The 19003-nt window shown below is 48.2% G+C and overlaps 1 protein-coding gene across 2 annotated transcripts in view; it reads right to left on the reverse strand.

Annotated features, from left to right (window-relative positions):
- qsm (Zona pelucida superfamily protein qsm) overlaps positions 1-19003 on the reverse strand; it is a 268022-nt gene that overhangs the window by 116818 nt on the left and 132201 nt on the right. Inside the window, exon 2 of one of the 2 annotated variants that reach the window (XM_055071342.2) lies at positions 18670-18759. The exons of the other annotated variant lie outside the window; for it this stretch is intronic. Within the exon in view, the coding sequence (XP_054927317.1) occupies positions 18670-18759 (90 nt within the window). The remainder of the gene's footprint in view (positions 1-18669; positions 18760-19003) is intronic. 2 annotated transcript variants of the gene reach the window in all.

Raw genomic sequence — 19003 nt, forward strand, 5'->3', positions numbered from 1 at the left:
CAATCAGTGCCGCATTAAATGATGCTGGGCTGAGAACTCCTCCCTGAAGAATTCCACGGCATACCTGATGACGATTAGCCTCTCTGTTCGGCGTGGACATGTAAATGAAACGGCCGCTGAGGTAGCTTACAATCCACAGGTAGAGCAGGCCGCCAATATCCAAGTCATCTAGGGCATCGAGAATGGCTTCATGAAGGATGTTGTCGTAGGCCCCATTAATGTCTAAGAAAACAGCGGCGACGAGTCGGCGTCGGCGTTTTTCATGTTCCACTGTCGTAACGAGGTCAACGACGCTGTCAATCGAAGAACGACCCCGCCGAAAACCGGTCATCATGTTCGGATAAAAATCATTTCTCTCCAGAAACCATTCGAGCCTCGCCAGGACCATTCGTTCCATAACTTTTCCAACACAGCTGGCAAATGCAACTGGCCGGTACGAGGTAAGCTCATAAGGAGTCTTTCCAGGCTTCAAGAGAGCAACCATGCGGCTGATCTTCCACTGCTCCAGAACAATACCCGAAACCCATGTGTCGTTATAATAATTGAGCAGCGCAGTGCAACCAGCCCTGCCAAGGTGAGAGAGAGACGAGTACGAGATCCCGTCAGGGCCAGGGGCAGATGAATGCCTACACGACGCAAGAGCAGCCTCTAATTCGGGCATCGTAAAGAGCAAGTCGTAGTGGTCACTTGGGGAAGGTGGAGCAAAAACTTCGAATTGGATTGAGGCTGGTTGAGTTGTGCCCATAATCATTTTGCAGAAGTCGTCCGCTACCTCTACATCATTGCGGCGTTGGTAAAGGGCCAGAGCACTGAAAGGGTACCTTTCTTGTGGGGGAAAACGTAGGCTCCTGACTACATGCCAAATACTTGACAGCGGCTTGCGAGGATCCAGTGATGAGCATAACTTTCTCCAGCGCTTCCTTCCTAATTTCTCGAGATGGCGCTGTATTTGTCGTTGAGCTCGGCGACAAAGGGCGAGATCGTACGTGGATTTCGTCCTATATTTTCTTTCAGCGCGCCGTCGGACTGCGCGTAACCTCTCGAATTCCACGTCGATAGGAGACCCCGGTGTAGGTGCACATATGTTCCGCGTGGCCTCACCGAGGGCTGACTTGATCAAGTCTTCTATTTGGGTTGGTGACTCTAGATCCGCACAGGAATTCTCCACGAAAGTCTTAAAAGTGGGCCAGTTTGTGCACCGCACATGAGACGAAGTGGTAGGTGCGAACCACTTTACGAAGATAATTTGTGGTTTTACCGTGGGATCCAAAAGCCGACCGGCCTACTGATTTTTTGTCAACTTCCAACCCCAACAACATATCTCAAAATGGCATTTGCGAACGTTAGTGCTGGCACCATTACTCCTTTCCAGACTCCAGGCACAACCTCCTATTTATTGTGGTCGCAAAGCGCTGCGTGTTTCTTTACTGCTGCATTCAGTTTCCCATTCATTTTTAGATCATATTGGTGGACGCTCGAATAGGTCTTCATTTCGTTTATGTATGCACCAAGGTATCTATATTGCTTTATTTTCCGGTGAATTGATACCACGTCATCACTCGTGTCTTCATTAAAGATCCTAATTCTCGATTTGTCTACGCTAAGCCTAAGGCACTTATGTTTGCAAAAGTCTCTGTAAATCACTTGCTTTGTCCACTAGTAGCGCTAAATCATTCGCATTCATCATCCCAGCGATCCTCCTGTTACACCTTTTAAATTAAAGTATCGCAGCGCCCTCTGGTCTCCGCTACCTGCCCATATGCAGGCGGGAAGTAAAGCTTGCATAACAACTATCCCACAAGAAAGACGTGCAATTTGAAACAGATTAATAATGCAAAGAAGGGTTAAGACGTAATAATTATGGGGTTTTACGTGCCAAAACCACTTTCTGATTATGAGGCACGCCGTAGTGGAGGACTCCGGAAATTTCGACCACCTGGGGTTCTTTAACGTGCACCTAAATGTAAGTACACGGGTGTTTTCGCATTTCGCCTCCATCGCAATGTGGCCGCCGTGGCCGGGATTTGATCCCGCGACCTCGTGCTCAGCAGCCCAACACCATAGCCACTGAGCAACCACGGCGTGTAGGGTTAAGACGTGCACACACACACACAAGAAAAGAGAAGTGGACGACACGAACGCCGTGTTGTTCGTATTGTCCACTTCTCTTGCATCCATGTCTGCACGCCTTACCCCTTCTTTGCTATATGAATCCTTACCAAGTAGCTCAGCTTTCTGTCGTTCGAAACAGATGGCAGCATATACAGTGTTTCAGCTAACTTCAGCCAGAGTTTAAAATATGCCGATGCCCTCTAAGACGACCCGACAAAGTTAATGTTTCTCACTTTTGTACGTAGCGGGTCACGCTATATTTTATAATTTGCTTAATTAGATGATTAGTCGAGATTAATTAACCAACTTCTGAAGCAACGAAGCTAGGAAAATAATTCCAATTAGAAAGTTGTAGAGCGGTTTGCAAGACATCCGAATAAACAGTTTCTGTCTTTCTACCTATTAAGTATTAGTGTTCTTTAGCTTACTGCGGATGCTCGCTAAATACAAAAAAAAAAGCATCACGTGACATGCCAACTTGCGCGTCGTGATTGCGCTGCTCCCAAGCGTTCTGCGCGCAAACTGCCATAAGTGCGCTGCCGCTTAAAAAGCGACAGGGCTACTTCAGTCATCGATTTATTCGGCCTCACTCTGCATAGTTAGCTTCCTGGTTAGCTTAGACGGTTGTTGCTTAGAAGGCGTTGGTTTCAGGATCGAGCCCCCGAACCGGGTGGAAATTCTACTCAGCTGTGAAGCTTTCTTTCTCAGAAATATGTACGTGTTTGTTTGTTTGTTTGTTTAATTGTTTTTTTCTGTAGCTTCGTGGTGCAATAAAGTGGATATGAATTTTTCTCTTTCAATGAACTTTGCTCTGCTTTACGGGCTTCCTAGAATTGATTTGCTATGCCTGTATTAAGTGAAGAAAAATGGAAAAGTAGGCCTCTACAGGGCCGACTACACGAGTCCTAAGCACTAGTCAGGAAAGGAAGAAAAGAAGACACTGTAGAAGCTTGGGCAAGCTGGTGTAACATCCTTTTTCAACAACGCTCAGGACAGGGACGAGACGAGTGCACATACACAGCGCTGTGTATTTGCACTCGTCTCGTCCCTGTTCTTTGCGCTGTTGAGGATGGAAGCAAAGAAGCTTAGAATAAGGGGAAAATAAGATATAATAAGTAAAATATACTAACACAGACACTGCACACACTATAACACCAAACCAGAAGCCCATAAGTCGTGTCACCGCGGGCATGAGCACCGAAAAGTATAGCCTAGCTATTGGTAGCAGTAATAATAGTAGTAGTAGTAATAGTAGTAGTAGTAATAGTAGTAGCAATAATAGTAGTAGCAATAATAGTAGTAGCAATAGTAGTAGTAGTAGCAATAGTAGTAGTAGTAGCAATAGTAGTAGTAGTAGCAATAGTAGTAGTAGTAGCAATAGTAGTAGTAGTAGCAATAGTAGTAGTAGTAGCAGTAGTAGTAGTAGTAGCAGTAGCAGTAGTAGTAGCAGTAGTAGTAGCAGTAGTAGTAGCAGTAGCAGTAGCAGTAGCAGCAGTAGTAGTAGCAGTAGTAGTAGCAGTAGTAGTAGCAGTAGTAGTAGCAGTAGTAGTAGTTGTTGTAGTTGTTGTAGTAGTAGTAGTTGTAGTAGTAGTAGTAGTAGTAGTAGTAGTAGTAGTAGTAGTTGTTGTTGTTTGCACAGCGCTTACAAATAGAGAAATAAGCCTGAAAACAGCGCGGTGGAGTGGAACAAACGGATGGAAGGGATCAAATGAGAATCGGATACCGCCGCTTCAAACCACCTCAGGCGAGAGAGAGCGGTAGGACAGATGTAGAATCACAGAAGCCGTAAAGCCGCATTTTCATGACGACGCACCGGCCCAACCCCTACCACGGCCGCGCTGGAACGGCCGCGGCCCGTACGTGCTTTGTTATGCGACATACACTTGGCAGTAAAATATATGTGCGGAAAAGAGCGCTTAGCGGAATTCCTTCGGAGGCGCGCCAGCAAAATGCGGTCCACGGGCGCCACCGCTGAGACAGCTTAATTAAGAGCCGCTTTCGCTCTGCGAGTGAAACAGTCACTGGCCGCGAGCAGTACTGCGCTAGAAGTTCTCTGAACACGGTGCAAAGCTAGGCACCGCTTCGTCGTCAAGCTGGCATGCGTGCGTGCCGTATACAACCGTTGTAATTATAAATGACGCAAGTAGCATGCCAGCGAGGAAATGCATGCGAGTAACTACGTAGCACATCAATTCTTGTAGCATGCCAGAAGGCGTCGCGTTATCTTTTATAGGTCACTTCTTGCGTGCCGATCAAAACGCATCATCGTATCATCGAATCCAAACCAAGAAAGGAATTTTTCTATTACTTTCTTTGCTTGATACGGAGAAATGCTCACGATGACTGATTTAAAGAAGAAGCATTAAATGATGAAGTAGATTTTACGTAGATTAATTAGCGCTTAAAGTGCTGAGAAAAGGGGCTGACAGGTGACGGGTGCGGCCGCTTGCCCACTGCTGAGCCGCCTGGTTAAGTATGTTAGTACACTTATATCAGAGATTTAGCCACGGCTATATTAACGGGACTAAATTTCTTCATTTTATTTTCGTTTAAACAACAAAGGATGGAGAGCTGTCTCGTTCCACTATTGCAGCTCGTACAGTTTGCCCGAGTTTATTTTACTCGCTCTAAGGCTGCTTGGCATGTGAAGCTCCGGGGAATCTGTGCGCGGCGTGGCACAGAGGCGCCCGGGGGGGGTGGGGGGGGGGGGGTGGGGGGGTGGACCGTAGAAACGCGGGCTGCGCGCGATCGCCGACGCACTTCGTTAGGCCTGGCGCGTTCCGTAGAGAGAGGGCCGGGTGAGAGACGTGGCGCCGGAGGTTAGCGAGCGTGCCTGCGACGCCGCAGCAGATTGGGGTGCCAGAGGCTGTACCATGCCTGCGTGGATCGACCGTGGCCGTCACGCCTCAGAAAACCCCGCAAAGAAGACGCGCGAGGGCGCGTGGAAGACGCGGGACACTGAAGGAGCTTGCGGGCCCGACGCTCGTTGCAGTGCCTATTGTCGCGTTCACGCCTCGCGGCGACACAGCCGCGCGGGTGACGAGCACACCCGCGGCTTCAAACACGCCCTCGTGCACACTGGGGCAGAAGCGGTTTGGGGACAGAACGCAGTCGCTGCCTCAAAGGTGTATAGCCACAATTTGTCATGTATTTTGCAACGTCGCGCGCAGAGCCGGCGCACGTAGTAATACGTGCCGGGTGAGCACCCCAAACATCCAAAGCCTGTTGCCAAGAGCCGAGTAAAGATGCGCAATAAAAGAGTACTCATTAGGGTGGATGTCTCTTGAGAGGCCAGGGCGGACCAGAATCGCATCTATGACTGTGTACGCTATAGTCCAAACAAACGCCCTTAGAGGGCATTCTTTTCGGTTAGAAAAAAATTTAGAAACTAAGCATAGCCCTGGAAGTTCGAAAAGCTTCGCCATCAGGACACGTATGGCCCGGAATTGAGTAAGCCATCCCAATGTTGATCTCGCGAACACACCAGTACACTCGTCAATTTCAAGCAGTATGTCAAAGATGGGCACCAAACCTGTGATCCGTATAAATATATCTGACGGATGTACCTTCTGTGCCAATAACGCAATGGCCACGGCTGCAGTCGGCGCAATGGACCGGCTGCTGTGCTTTTAACCTGTAGTCATCGGCTTGTGCTGGTGGCAAGAAAGAAGCCTACTGCTTCTGCATGAGGCTCCCGCCTTGTGCGTCAGCGTAGCACCAACGCTGACGTCCATGCGAAAACCGTGGTCCTTAGATTATTGCGCCAGATTCCAGTTTAGACATGCTACTTGTTATCGCAACTTGGCATCGTCCCTGGCCTGACTACCTCTGGTTATTTAGAAGTTACAAGCACTGAAAGTTTATCACGTTGGTAGAACTTCGGGAGTACAAACACGAGCACAAAAAGGAACAAGACGTTCGAGGACTAAATACGGGTGTTAAGAACAAGATATCGCACAGAATATATATAGACACACAATGTCACTACAACTTGCTTTCATTGTTTGTAATTATTGGCGCTTGTATATTACGTGTCATAAACCTTTGTATTCTGTGTTGAAACTCTCTCCCGACTCTCGCATTCTGTGCGTGTATTATTTTAACTCCATAATTCCTAATCCGTTCACATGGTCATCACGGTCTACATCGCGGACGCTTGTGTAACTTTCTTTGTGACTTAGAGAAGACATCGCAGCTGAAGGCGACGAAGGATCTACTTCGGTTTTTTGAAAGAGACGGGCTTGGACAAGCGGCTGTGACAGTGATGTCACGTACCATGCAAGAGCGACGGACTGTAACTGACGATGTGTGTGCTGTGCTATGTGATCTGTCTCTCTCCTCCCCATCTTTCATCCCCCCATAGCGCTCCCATGTGTAGGGTAGCAAACCGGTTGAGCTAAACTGGTTAACCTCCCTGCCTTTCCTTCTCCGCTTTTTTCCTTTTCTTCTTTGTGACTTTGTTTACAAACTCATTGTTGTGCGACTTGCCTTTGCCTTTTATGTTTGTATGTTCGTGGATGTATAGGACTGTGTGCTGTGGATTTCTGACCCTGTGACATTGTTTCTATCCATTTTCCTACCACTTTTCTTTATATTGTTATTTCTGTTACAAGAAAAGGAGCAGCCGTCACCATTATGGGGTGACTACTTCTCTTTTTATTTTCATTTCAATAAGAAAAAGATGTGGTTCGGGAAGCAGGCTTAATTGTGAGAGTCAGAGACGCCTCCGAGGGCAGCAAGAAATCAATGGCAACAATCACAGCACACACATATTCAAGCATTTAAAAAAAGTTCACCGCCATTGCACCCTGTGAAAGTGGATGCAGAGTGAAGCTGGTGCGGACGTTAGACAAGCACCGCCACCAAACTGACGTTAGACGACGATACATCACATGCGACGTACGTCACGCACGCACGAACGTGTGTGAAAGTGCAGCATACATTCTCATTTTTCTAGACCGCCAGCCAAGCGCAATTGCCTTATTGAACAACTTTAATGTTTAAAAGTTGTTTGCATGAGAAAAAATTTGAAGGACGCTTAAGCTTTGCCTTTAAGAGTGGAACGCGATAGCATTCAAGGACCCCTGGCTGCTTTTCATACTTCCTGGCAACTGCAGCTTATGTAACCATAACGTTTACCTGGAAACGTTGGCGGCGAACGCTATGCACGAAGACAAGCTTTCTGGTGGAAGCGTGGCCTCTTGCGTGGGTCGATATCCTATTGTTGTTTCGCGCTTTTAATATTTCAGTCTGAGAAGAGATAACATAAAAGATATGCGCTGTCGATGGCTTTTTTTTTTCTCCATTACAATTGTTTGTGGGCTGCCCTTCTCAAAATTCCGAGGAATAACCTTGTAAAGAATGAAAGACAAGTTATGAGCAGCTTAAGTGGTAGAAGAGTGGTTGGGTGTGCGTGGTTCGGAAGTGGTTCGAAAACGTGGGACGCCGGGCGCCGACGCCGGACGCCGACGCCGGACGCCGACGCCGGACAACAACACCGGATTTTCTGCGACACTGGGCCCTTAACGCTCTCGCGTTAAAATGCTTAAAGTACGACTTACACACAAGCTGTAGACATGATCGCTTCGGATTGTTATTCGAATATATGAGAAAACATAAATCTGTTACGCGGTAACTGAACGACAAAAGCCCTTTTCCAGCTGCCGTTTCAGGTATGCCTGAGTGGCCGCAGCCGCTAGGCGGCGGTATACTCGGCATACTCGGGAGGTCTTCTCTGGCGTTGGCGCTCGACCGGGTCCCTCTGACAGCTGTTGGCCTCCCGCCCGAACGTTGACGTCCGACCCAAACCAATCTGTCTTCCTTGCTCGGCTTCTCAGCTCCGCCTGTCTCTCCCGACGTGCACCCTTTCTTTTCTTTTCTTTTTTCTTCACCGTCCATGCGACACCGGCCACTTCGTGGTCCAGTTTACGGCGCCAATTCAGCGTGCAGGGCTAGCTATGGCATCAAAACGGGAACAAAAAGGGCGGGAGGTGATGTCAAATGCTCCTGCATGTTGATAATCAACAGTGCGCGAGCAAGCGAAGCATTGGCCTGGAGCCAAAGTTTCTACAAGGTATCCGTCTTGTTTTCGTCAGGGATGACGTAGACAAGTATCAGACAAATGTGGCAAGTATCAGAAGATGTCATAGTGACAAGTTAGTTATCTCTGATGACAGAGATAACGAATACAAGTGCCCTTTTCGAAACATTTTCTTCATCCTGAGGCCTCTCTTGCTTGACTGCTGTTGATGGCTTCAATATTCCGTCTTCCTCTAACACCTTTGTCTTGCGCTGGTGTTAAAGAGCCGACAGTGACCAGGGTGTCCGGAAAAACCATTAAATGGTCTATATGCACTTCACACATTACCCTAAGAAAACCGTGTTACGAATAGTGGTTAAAGTCTCTTCTGCTGAGTATTACAATTCTCCTTATCATGACGCAGTGACTAGTAAGCTGTGCGCACTTCCTGTCTGTATTCTTACATTTTATTTTTTCAGAAGTCAGTGTTATAAAGTATTAAACAATCAATAATCCCTCTGTTAGGTCCCACATAACGGTACTACCAATATCCCTCCCTGAAGAAAGAAAGAGTAGAGAGACCCTAAATCGCCATGAACTGCAAAATGAAAGAACAGTGCATTCAGTGAAGAAGCGTGGCCGCTTTAGACAGGCGATCATTCAACATGCTCGCAAGAAGGAGGAGGAGTAGGAAATAAAGAGAGAAGGGAGGGATGCTAACCAGAAATGCGCCTGGTAGGCTACCCTACTCTGGGAGACGAGAAAGAGGAAATATAAAGACAAGATAGAGAGAAGGAGGGGAGGGAAGCCGCAGTGAGCTCGTACACGCCTGAGCGAGTCAAAGGCGTTCATATAGGCCAGTCGCCCTCAAGAAAGACAAAAATGCCTCCATAGCTTTGTGGGCCGACGAGCGATGGGGACGGTCTCAAGCAGCACCTGCGCAGACAACGGCCCATCGTCCAGTCTTTCCGACTGAAATCGGTAACAATGGCACAATAACTGTTCGATGTTTTCTTCCACGTCACAGACGTCGAATGCAGCACTGTCGGTCATTTCAATCAAAGTAGTGCACGCCCTCGTGAAATCCACTCCCAACAACAGCATGTATAGAAGCGATGCCTCACGTCAGTGAAGCTCGGGTGGCGGTAGGAATCGGAGCGAAGGGTTCAGTTCGTACAACCTTGTGCGCCTTATATTTGTGGTGTTCCCCTCTGTTAAAGAAAGCTTGTGTATCAGGTGACGAAGCTGTCTTGCAGTGTCTGTCCTGGAAAGAGGAATGGGAACGCTGTGTTGTTCTTGATGTTACTCTCGGGCAGCTTTGTCTGCTTGATCATTTCCACTGACCCCGCAATGGCCAGGTAGCCACTGGAAATAATTTCGCGCTTTTCTGTTTGACGTCGTGATGAAGCTTGACGATTTCGTATGTTAGCTGTTCGTGAGCTCCACGTCTTATAATTGGCTGCATGCTGTGTAAAGCCGGTTTCGAGTCGGAAAACACGGCCCCATATACCAGGACTCTCTGTGTCAGTAAATTGAAGCGCACTGCGCAGAGCCGTGAGTTCTGCAGCCGTGGACGTCGTGAAATGTGACGTCTTGAATCGCACTGTTACTCCTCTTGTCGGTATAGACACAGCACCCCCAGAACTGGTCGATGTGGTCGACCCATCAGTATAGATGTGTACGTGGCTACTGTATTACTCGTACAACAGGAGTAAGCTCAATTGTTTTAGTCCAAGCGATGGTAGATCTGACTTTGCTGAAGTCCTGGAATTCCTCGGTGTACTTCAGAATGGCACAAACACTATGGACGAGAGAGAGAGAGAGAGAGAGAAGTTTAATGATACGAAATGCAGAGGGATCGGCCTGAGGTATATTCCTAGGAGGTGGCGGTTTCAAACACCCTGTGGTGTATGTTGTGAACCAACTACCGGTGTAACCGTGATTACGTGCAGCTATACTTCAGTGCCTTTTTGAAAGACGCATAATTAGACGCACGGGCAACTGACCCAGCACGTCATCGGTATAGTGAAGTCAGTTGGACGCGGTATCACTTTGATTGCGGCTGCAAAGTCAACTCTCGGCAGAACGTGCGTGACATTCGAGTAGGAGAGACTTGGAGTGGGAAAATGTTTAACGGTATCATGTCGCGCAAACGACAGTGTCTGCCGAGAAAATCACGCCTTAAATACGCGGCTTGCTGACAAGTTGCAACGTCGAGTGAAGCAATAAAATACTATTCCCGTGGTCAAGGTGCCTCAGCGGGAATGGGAGGAGGACAGGCTTTGCCTCGGCAGAGGATGCACACGCGTTCCTTGTTCGGTGGTGGGTGTGGCTTCCGCTGGGATCACGGGCACGTGCTGACCCCCTGTTGCACGCAGGAGATGCTAGGTCGCAAATTGTCATCGAATAGTGCAGCCAAGCTGACTCGAAAGACCACGGAGGAGACAGCCACCTGGACGCAGGTGTGTGCCCCGATGTAAGCGAGGCACGATACGCACTGACAGTTGTGCTAAATGACGTGCGGGGTCTTTCCACGGTGAGTGCGGCGAGGTGGTGGCAAGAGGTCCGGGCAATGTGCCTGACATGTGCACGCACTGCCTCGACGGCGATTTGCGTCGTGATTGAATAATCTTGAGCAATGGAAATAGTTTCAGCCGTTGACGCACAGCGTGCTAATCCAAGGCACATCCAGAGATCTTGGGCTTGAATGTTTTGAATTGTACGCAAATAACGGGTAGGCTGTAATATCCAACACCTGCAAAACCTATTTGCGTCGCCCTGGCCATGCTAAACATACCCTGCACAGAAAACTCTAAAGGCAGCAGCTATGAAAGGGTGAGTCGTGTGATCGTGTGTCGTGCGAATCAATGAAACCTGCGTGCTTCTGCATGAAGGCGAACGCTCTGCAATGAAGTATAATTAAAAATGTCTCACTTCCATTTGCAAGCTATTGTTCTCTCCTCATTGTATGTCAGGCGAAAGAAAGCCTTGCTCTCGCTGAATACGCAATGTGTATCCTGCCAGGCATTGCAGATTGTGCAGATACAGAACTAGTTAATTTAGATAGCATAACTGCGTCCATGCATTGTGCGTGCGGTGTCAAGGCATTTTCCCAATCAAGCGCTTCGGTTTGGAAGCGAGGAGCCCAACTTAGCTTTTCCCCTTTGCTTTTCACAACTGACACCCACCGCCTAGTGTAATGTATGCCGCCCCCACCCACCATTTCATCGGAATAACTTTGCTAACCAACCTCGTGGTTTCTCCATGCCATAATACATAAATTAAACGCAATATTCCGGCATAAATTAGACTTTTGTACCAGCAATTACCGACCACCTCAATTAGCTGTATTTCGACGGATCTTGTTGGTATCACCACAGCAGCAGCTGAACTTGCGGATGTGACTGAGCCATCGATGTATACGTGTACGCGGCCACTGTGCACCTCATGTAAAAGTTCTAATGTGGCCTGCTTCAGGGCAAACGACGGCATGTTAGCCTTTTTAGTGATTCCTGGGATGGTGAGGCGTACTTCAGGTCTGTGTAGGCACCAAAAAGGTGAGGATGGTCTTGCTGCAGGCATGTAGTTCAATGGCAAGGAGGTGCGATTGGCAACAATCATACGACTGATAGTTGCGTGTGGCCTTTCTGCGGGTAGAGCGGCAAGGTGGTGAGATGGTAGTCGGGCAACGTGGCGAATATGCGCTCTGAGAGCGTCGGTTACCAAGTACGTTGATATTGGGTGATCTCGAGCTATGACAATCGTTGCCGCTGTAGACGCACACCTCGGAAGACCGAGACACGTCCTTAGGGCTTGAGCTTGTAGTCCCTGGAGTACACGCAGGTTTGTTTTGCAGGTGTGACCAAGCACAGGGAGGCTGTATCTTGCGAAACCGAGGAACCATGCGTTATAAAGCTGCATCATTGATCGCACTGATGTGCCCCATGACTTCCCGCCGAGAAATTTGAGGATGGCTAGTCGGCCTATTAGGGGAATGGAGTGGAATAATGGGAAGGTGAGGACAGGGCGAGCTAACGAGGAACGCTTCTCCGCGTGGTTACACCATGCGGAGAATGCCAGCTTCCGCACCAAAGACGAATAACGCTCGGAGGACAATGTCGGCCTCTGCAGCAGAACGGATCCCCTCCTCGAAGCTGGCCGTTTGGCACCGGTGCGTTCGTGAATAAAGGTACAAGGGGCCGAATTCATTTCTGTGCCACTCAGGTATTGCCTAGACATATTGTTATTATAAATCACCTCCATGCGAGTACTATTAGGGTAATGGAGTGGAATAATGGGAAGGTGAGGACAGGGCGAGCTAACGAGGAACGCTTCTCCGCGTGGTTACACCATGCGGAGAATGCCAGCTTCCGCACCAAAGACAAATAACGCTCGGAGGACAATGTCGGCCTCTGCAGCAGAACGGATCCACTCCTCGAAGCTGGCCGTTTGGCACCGGTGCGTTCGTGAATAAAGGTACAAGGGGCCGAATTCATTTCTGTGCCACTCAGGTATTGCCTAGACATATTGTTATTATAAATCACCATTCGTTCGTTCGTTCGTTCGTTCGTTCGTTCGTTCGTTCGTTCGTTCGTTCGTTCGTTCGTTCGTTCGTTCGTTCGTTCGTTCGTTCGTTCGTTCGTTCGTTCGTTCGTTCGTTCGTTCGTTCGTTCGTTCGTTCGTTCGTTCGTTCGTTCGTTCGTTCGTTCGTTCGTTCGTTCGTTCGTTCGTTCGTTCGTTCGTTCGTTCGTTCGTTCGTTCGTTCGTTCGTTCGTTCGTTCGTTCGTTCGTTCGTTCGTTCGTTCGTTCGTTCGTTCGTTCGTTCGTTCGTTCGTTCGTTCGTTCGTTCGTTCGTTCGTTCGTTCGTTCGTTCGTTCGTTCGTTCGTTCGTTCGTTCGTTCGTTCGTTCGTTCGTTCGTTCGTTCGTTCGTTCGTTCGTTCGTTCGTTCGTTCGTTCGTTCGTTCGTTCGTTCGTTCGTTCGTTCGTTCGTTCGTTCGTTCGTTCGTTCGTTCGTTCGTTCGTTCGTTCGTTCGTTCGTTCGTTCGTTCGTTCGTTCGTTCGTTCGTTCGTTCGTTCGTTCGTTCGTTCGTTCGTTCGTTCGTTCGTTCGTTCGTTCGTTCGTTCGTTCGTTCGTTCGTTCGTTCGTTCGTTCGTTCGTTCGTTCGTTCGTTCGTTCGTTCGTTCGTTCGTTCGTTCGTTCGTTCGTTCGTTCGTTCGTTCGTTCGTTCGTTCGTTCGTTCGTTCGTTCGTTCGTTCGTTCGTTCGTTCGTTCGTTCGTTCGTTCGTTCGTTCGTTCGTTCGTTCGTTCGTTCGTTCGTTCGTTCGTTCGTTCGTTCGTTCGTTCGTTCGTTCGTTCGTTCGTTCGTTCGTTCGTTCGTTCGTTCGTTCGTTCGTTCGTTCGTTCGTTCGTTCGTTCGTTCGTTCGTTCGTTCGTTCGTTCGTTCGTTCGTTCGTTCGTTCGTTCGTTCGTTCGTTCGTTCGTTCGTTCGTTCGTTCGTTCGTTCGTTCGTTCGTTCGTTCGTTCGTTCGTTCGTTCGTTCGTTCGTTCGTTCGTTCGTTCGTTCGTTCGTTCGTTCGTTCGTTCGTTCGTTCGTTCGTTCGTTCGTTCGTTCGTTCGTTCGTTCGTTCGTTCGTTCGTTCGTTCGTTCGTTCGTTCGTTCGTTCGTTCGTTCGTTCGTTCGTTCGTTCGTTCGTTCGTTCGTTCGTTCGTTCGTTCGTTCGTTCGTTCGTTCGTTCGTTCGTTCGTTCGTTCGTTCGTTCGTTCGTTCGTTCGTTCGTTCGTTCGTTCGTTCGTTCGTTCGTTCGTTCGTTCGTTCGTTCGTTCGTTCGTTCGTTCGTTCGTTCGTTCGTTCGTTCGTTCGTTCGTTCGTTCGTTCGTTCGTTCGTTCGTTCGTTCGTTCGTTCGTTCGTTCGTTCGTTCGTTCGTTCGTTCGTTCGTTCGTTCGTTCGTTCGTTCGTTCGTTCGTTCGTTCGTTCGTTCGTTCGTTCGTTCGTTCGTTCGTTCGTTCGTTCGTTCGTTCGTTCGTTCGTTCGTTCGTTCGTTCGTTCGTTCGTTCGTTCGTTCGTTCGTTCGTTCGTTCGTTCGTTCGTTCGTTCGTTCGTTCGTTCGTTCGTTCGTTCGTTCGTTCGTTCGTTCGTTCGTTCGTTCGTTCGTTCGTTCGTTCGTTCGTTCGTTCGTTCGTTCGTTCGTTCGTTCGTTCGTTCGTTCGTTCGTTCGTTCGTTCGTTCGTTCGTTCGTTCGTTCGTTCGTTCGTTCGTTCGTTCGTTCGTTCGTTCGTTCGTTCGTTCGTTCGTTCGTTCGTTCGTTCGTTCGTTCGTTCGTTCGTTCGTTCGTTCGTTCGTTCGTTCGTTCGTTCGTTCGTTCGTTCGTTCGTTCGTTCGTTCGTTCGTTCGTTCGTTCGTTCGTTCGTTCGTTCGTTCGTTCGTTCGTTCGTTCGTTCGTTCGTTCGTTCGTTCGTTCGTTCGTTCGTTCGTTCGTTCGTTCGTTCGTTCGTTCGTTCGTTCGTTCGTTCGTTCGTTCGTTCGTTCGTTCGTTCGTTCGTTCGTTCGTTCGTTCGTTCGTTCGTTCGTTCGTTCGTTCGTTCGTTCGTTCGTTCGTTCGTTCGTTCGTTCGTTCGTTCGTTCGTTCGTTCGTTCGTTCGTTCGTTCGTTCGTTCGTTCGTTCGTTCGTTCGTTCGTTCGTTCGTTCGTTCGTTCGTTCGTTCGTTCGTTCGTTCGTTCGTTCGTTCGTTCGTTCGTTCGTTCGTTCGTTCGTTCGTTCGTTCGTTCGTTCGTTCGTTCGTTCGTTCGTTCGTTCGTTCGTTCGTTCGTTCGTTCGTTCGTTCGTTCGTTCGTTCGTTCGTTCGTTCGTTCGTTCGTTCGTTCGTTCGTTCGTTCGTTCGTTCGTTCGTTCGTTCGTTCGTTCGTTCGTTCGTTCGTTCGTTCGTTCGTTCGTTCGTTCGTTCGTTCGTTCGTTCGTTCGTTCGTTCGTTCGTTCGTTCGTTCGTTCGTTCGTTCGTTCGTTCGTTCGTTCGTTCGTTCGTTCGTTCGTTCGTTCGTTCGTTCGTTCGTTCGTTCGTTCGTTCGTTCGTTCGTTCGTTCGTTCGTTCGTTCGTTCGTTCGTTCGTTCGTTCGTTCGTTCGTTCGTTCGTTCGTTCGTTCGTTCGTTCGTTCGTTCGTTCGTTCGTTCGTTCGTTCGTTCGTTCGTTCGTTCGTTCGTTCGTTCGTTCGTTCGTTCGTTCGTTCGTTCGTTCGTTCGTTCGTTCGTTCGTTCGTTCGTTCGTTCGTTCGTTCGTTCGTTCGTTCGTTCGTTCGTTCGTTCGTTCGTTCGTTCGTTCGTTCGTTCGTTCGTTCGTTCGTTCGTTCGTTCGTTCGTTCGTTCGTTCGTTCGTTCGTTCGTTCGTTCGTTCGTTCGTTCGTTCGTTCGTTCGTTCGTTCGTTCGTTCGTTCGTTCGTTCGTTCGTTCGTTCGTTCGTTCGTTCGTTCGTTCGTTCGTTCGTTCGTTCGTTCGTTCGTTCGTTCGTTCGTTCGTTCGTTCGTTCGTTCGTTCGTTCGTTCGTTCGTTCGTTCGTTCGTTCGTTCGTTCGTTCGTTCGTTCGTTCGTTCGTTCGTTCGTTCGTTCGTTCGTTCGTTCGTTCGTTCGTTCGTTCGTTCGTTCGTTCGTTCGTTCGTTCGTTCGTTCGTTCGTTCGTTCGTTCGTTCGTTCGTTCGTTCGTTCGTTCGTTCGTTCGTTCGTTCGTTCGTTCGTTCGTTCGTTCGTTCGTTCGTTCGTTCGTTCGTTCGTTCGTTCGTTCGTTCGTTCGTTCGTTCGTTCGTTCGTTCGTTCGTTCGTTCGTTCGTTCGTTCGTTCGTTCGTTCGTTCGTTCGTTCGTTCGTTCGTTCGTTCGTTCGTTCGTTCGTTCGTTCGTTCGTTCGTTCGTTCGTTCGTTCGTTCGTTCGTTCGTCCGTCCGTCCGTCCGTCCGTCCGTCCGTCCGTCCGTCCGTCCGTCCGTCCGTCCGTCCGTCCGTCCGTCCGTCCGTCCGTCCGTCCGTCCGTCCGTCCGTCCGTCCGTCCGTCCGTCCGTCCGTCCGTCCGTTCGTTCGTTCGTTCGTTCGTTCGTTCGTTCGTTCGTTCGTTCGTTCGTTCGTTCGTTCGTTCGTTCGTTCGTTCGTTCGTTCGTTCGTTCGTTCGTTCGTTCGTTCGTTCGTTCGTTCGTTCGTTCGTTCGCTCGCTCGCTCGGAGTTTGAATCGAAGTTTCAATAAAAATAACTATGCCAGAAAGAAGAAAAGCTCACTCCATCATACTTTGTGGAAAACAAACGCGCATCGATATTTACTCGCTAATGGGCCTCTCTGGAAATTCAAACTGGAAATCACAGTTCGCGTCCTGATCTGCACAGACCGAGCTCCCTGATTTCACGTCCCCCTTCGGTAGACCGCTGGATAGCGAAATACCCCCGAGAAAGTTCTTGCTTTATACTGAAAGACCAAACCACTCAACTTGCTCCTGTTACCCCCGATAGAAGCGTGCCCCGTAAATGTTTAAGAAGGCTGCCGGTTAACTGCCGAAGAGCCATGTGGAGGTTCGGCGCGGAAGACAAATTCAATTAGGGCGGAAAGCGTGCGTCAACGTGTAGGCACTTGTCAAATTCGCTTCGTGCTGATGTCGCTTCCACTTTCACTACTTTCAATCTAGGCTCGGCACACCGTCTATCGGAGCTCGTACAGCGTTCAGAGAACAGAAAAATGCAATAGGCTAGAAAAGATACCACTAAGGCCAAGTGAAAGGAGGAGCTAATCTTCGTGACAGCCTTTTACGGGATTCATTCTAGTCTATTGCCACCGGAAAGTAAACGCAAACGGAAGTCACAAGTATCCGCGTCCAAAAGCCAGAAAAAAAAATAAAAATAAAGCGTACCTGAACGTGTCTGTGCTGGTCTGTATATAAAGCAAACAGCGGCCGACAGCAAAATATTCGGCTGACAGATATGCAATTGAATTTCTCCCTCTCTCTCTCTCTCTCTCTCTCTCTCTCTCTCTCTCTCTCTCTCTCTCTCTCTCTCTCTCACGGTATTATCGTGAGCTTTTGCTGTTTGACTAAGATATATTTTATGAAGTACATACTTTCACTCTCCTTCCTCCTTCCCCAGTGCAGAGTAGCGCACTAGAGCGCACCAGCTCAGGTCGACCTTTCTGTGTTTCCCAACAATAAATTCTATTCTATTCTTCTCTTATGAAGTATATGAGCAAGTTTCGGTATCAATAATATAAAAATGTGATGTGGTAATAGTGTAGCAAATAAATAGGCTGTGCCTCCATTGCTGGTACTGTTGATGACACTCCTCTGTGCTAGTGACTTGCGTTATCGTGAGTCATCCTTGTAGTTATATTCATCTCGCTTCTTTTTTCTTTCCCGAGTACTGTATTTCGGATAACCGGCGATAAAGAGGCCTACATTTCCATTTTTCTTCATTATTAAATAAACAAATAAACTAATTTCCTATGACAGCTTCAAGAGAGAGAGAGAGAGAGAGTACTTTAATGAGTCCTGGACAGTTTCGTCTTACGGCACGTCTAGCATGCAAATCTAGATCGATATGAGCGAGTCACCGCGTCTATTATTAGCTGTTAGTCTGGGACAGCCGACGAGAAAGTTACTTACCTCACAATTTCATCACCGTTTCTTAAACAGCGTTTCTGACGCGAAAAAAGTAAGTAATAAAGGCAACATGACTGCGGACTACCATACTAATAAACTGCACTTAAATATAGGAAAGTCTCCGGGAAAGTTGCGTACCTCACAATTTCATCACCTTTTTTAAAGCTGCAAATAGCAGAGACGCGAAAAAAGCAAGCAATAAAGAAAACATGAATGTGGATTATGGACACTAATAAACTGAAATTAAGCATAAGAAACCCGCGATTGGACCAACACTATGGAAGCTGCGCGAATGACGAGACAGGGGACGGGGACGGCACGTGACCGCAAGATCTACCGGAAGGACAAGACTTGTCCATTAGCCCGTTCATTCTGCCCGGCGTCTGCCCCGGAGTCCTCTTGTATATAGCAGCTGCTGCTGAGTGGCCATGTCAGGTGATTGCAAGTAGCGAATGTACTTTCCTCAGCAACCAACAGTAAAACAGCGGACGCTCGAATCCATTTTCTGTCTGTAAAATCATTTCTCGATGCGTCGCGCAATGAGGTTTTTCAATGCATGATGAAAAGCGATATTATGAAATGCCACCGTTTTATAGCTCCGCTTTTCATACGGCATGGGTATGAATACACGGAATCGGCAAAGATGGTAGTAACATTTAAGTAGTGTGCGAGAAACTTTCGGATAGCGGGAGTTAAAAACTGTTTTTTTTTTTCTTCTCTTAAGGAAAGTAAAATATATCTCTGTGCGGGACAATGAAGCGAGGAAATATAACGTACACCGCAGTTTGCCACACAGTGCAAGAAATTTTTCAATGTAACGCAGTAAGAGGATAGCACTAGAAAATCTTTTTAAAAACAAGGAACAAAGAAAGCAATAAAGCAAGCATGAATCAGGAAAATCAAGAAAACATGCGCGACACCTGTTCTTATCGGTCCTCCTTCGCGCTCATGGACCATGATCAGGTTTTTCTGTGGCTCCAGGTAGCCAGTGAGGAGATAGCCCAACTCACCTGCAAAACAAAACAAGAAAAAGACGGGAAATGATTAATTCAACGCACAATCACATAAATATGCTATCACGGAAATCGCGGCAAACGAAGAAAGGCCCTGTATATTGTCTTCTATCTGCCTCAGCTTCCGTGTTGCAGGTTTAATCACCGCTCCCGAAACAGAACCATTGCGGATAAAACGGCGAGCTGTGTGGCCGTTTCACGGATGCTTCGACACTTCCGGACAAAATCAGTAGCGCCAATG

This window comes from Dermacentor andersoni, chromosome 5 (assembly GCF_023375885.2).
Source record: "Dermacentor andersoni chromosome 5, qqDerAnde1_hic_scaffold, whole genome shotgun sequence".
In the NCBI taxonomy this organism is placed as follows: domain Eukaryota; kingdom Metazoa; phylum Arthropoda; class Arachnida; order Ixodida; family Ixodidae; genus Dermacentor; species Dermacentor andersoni.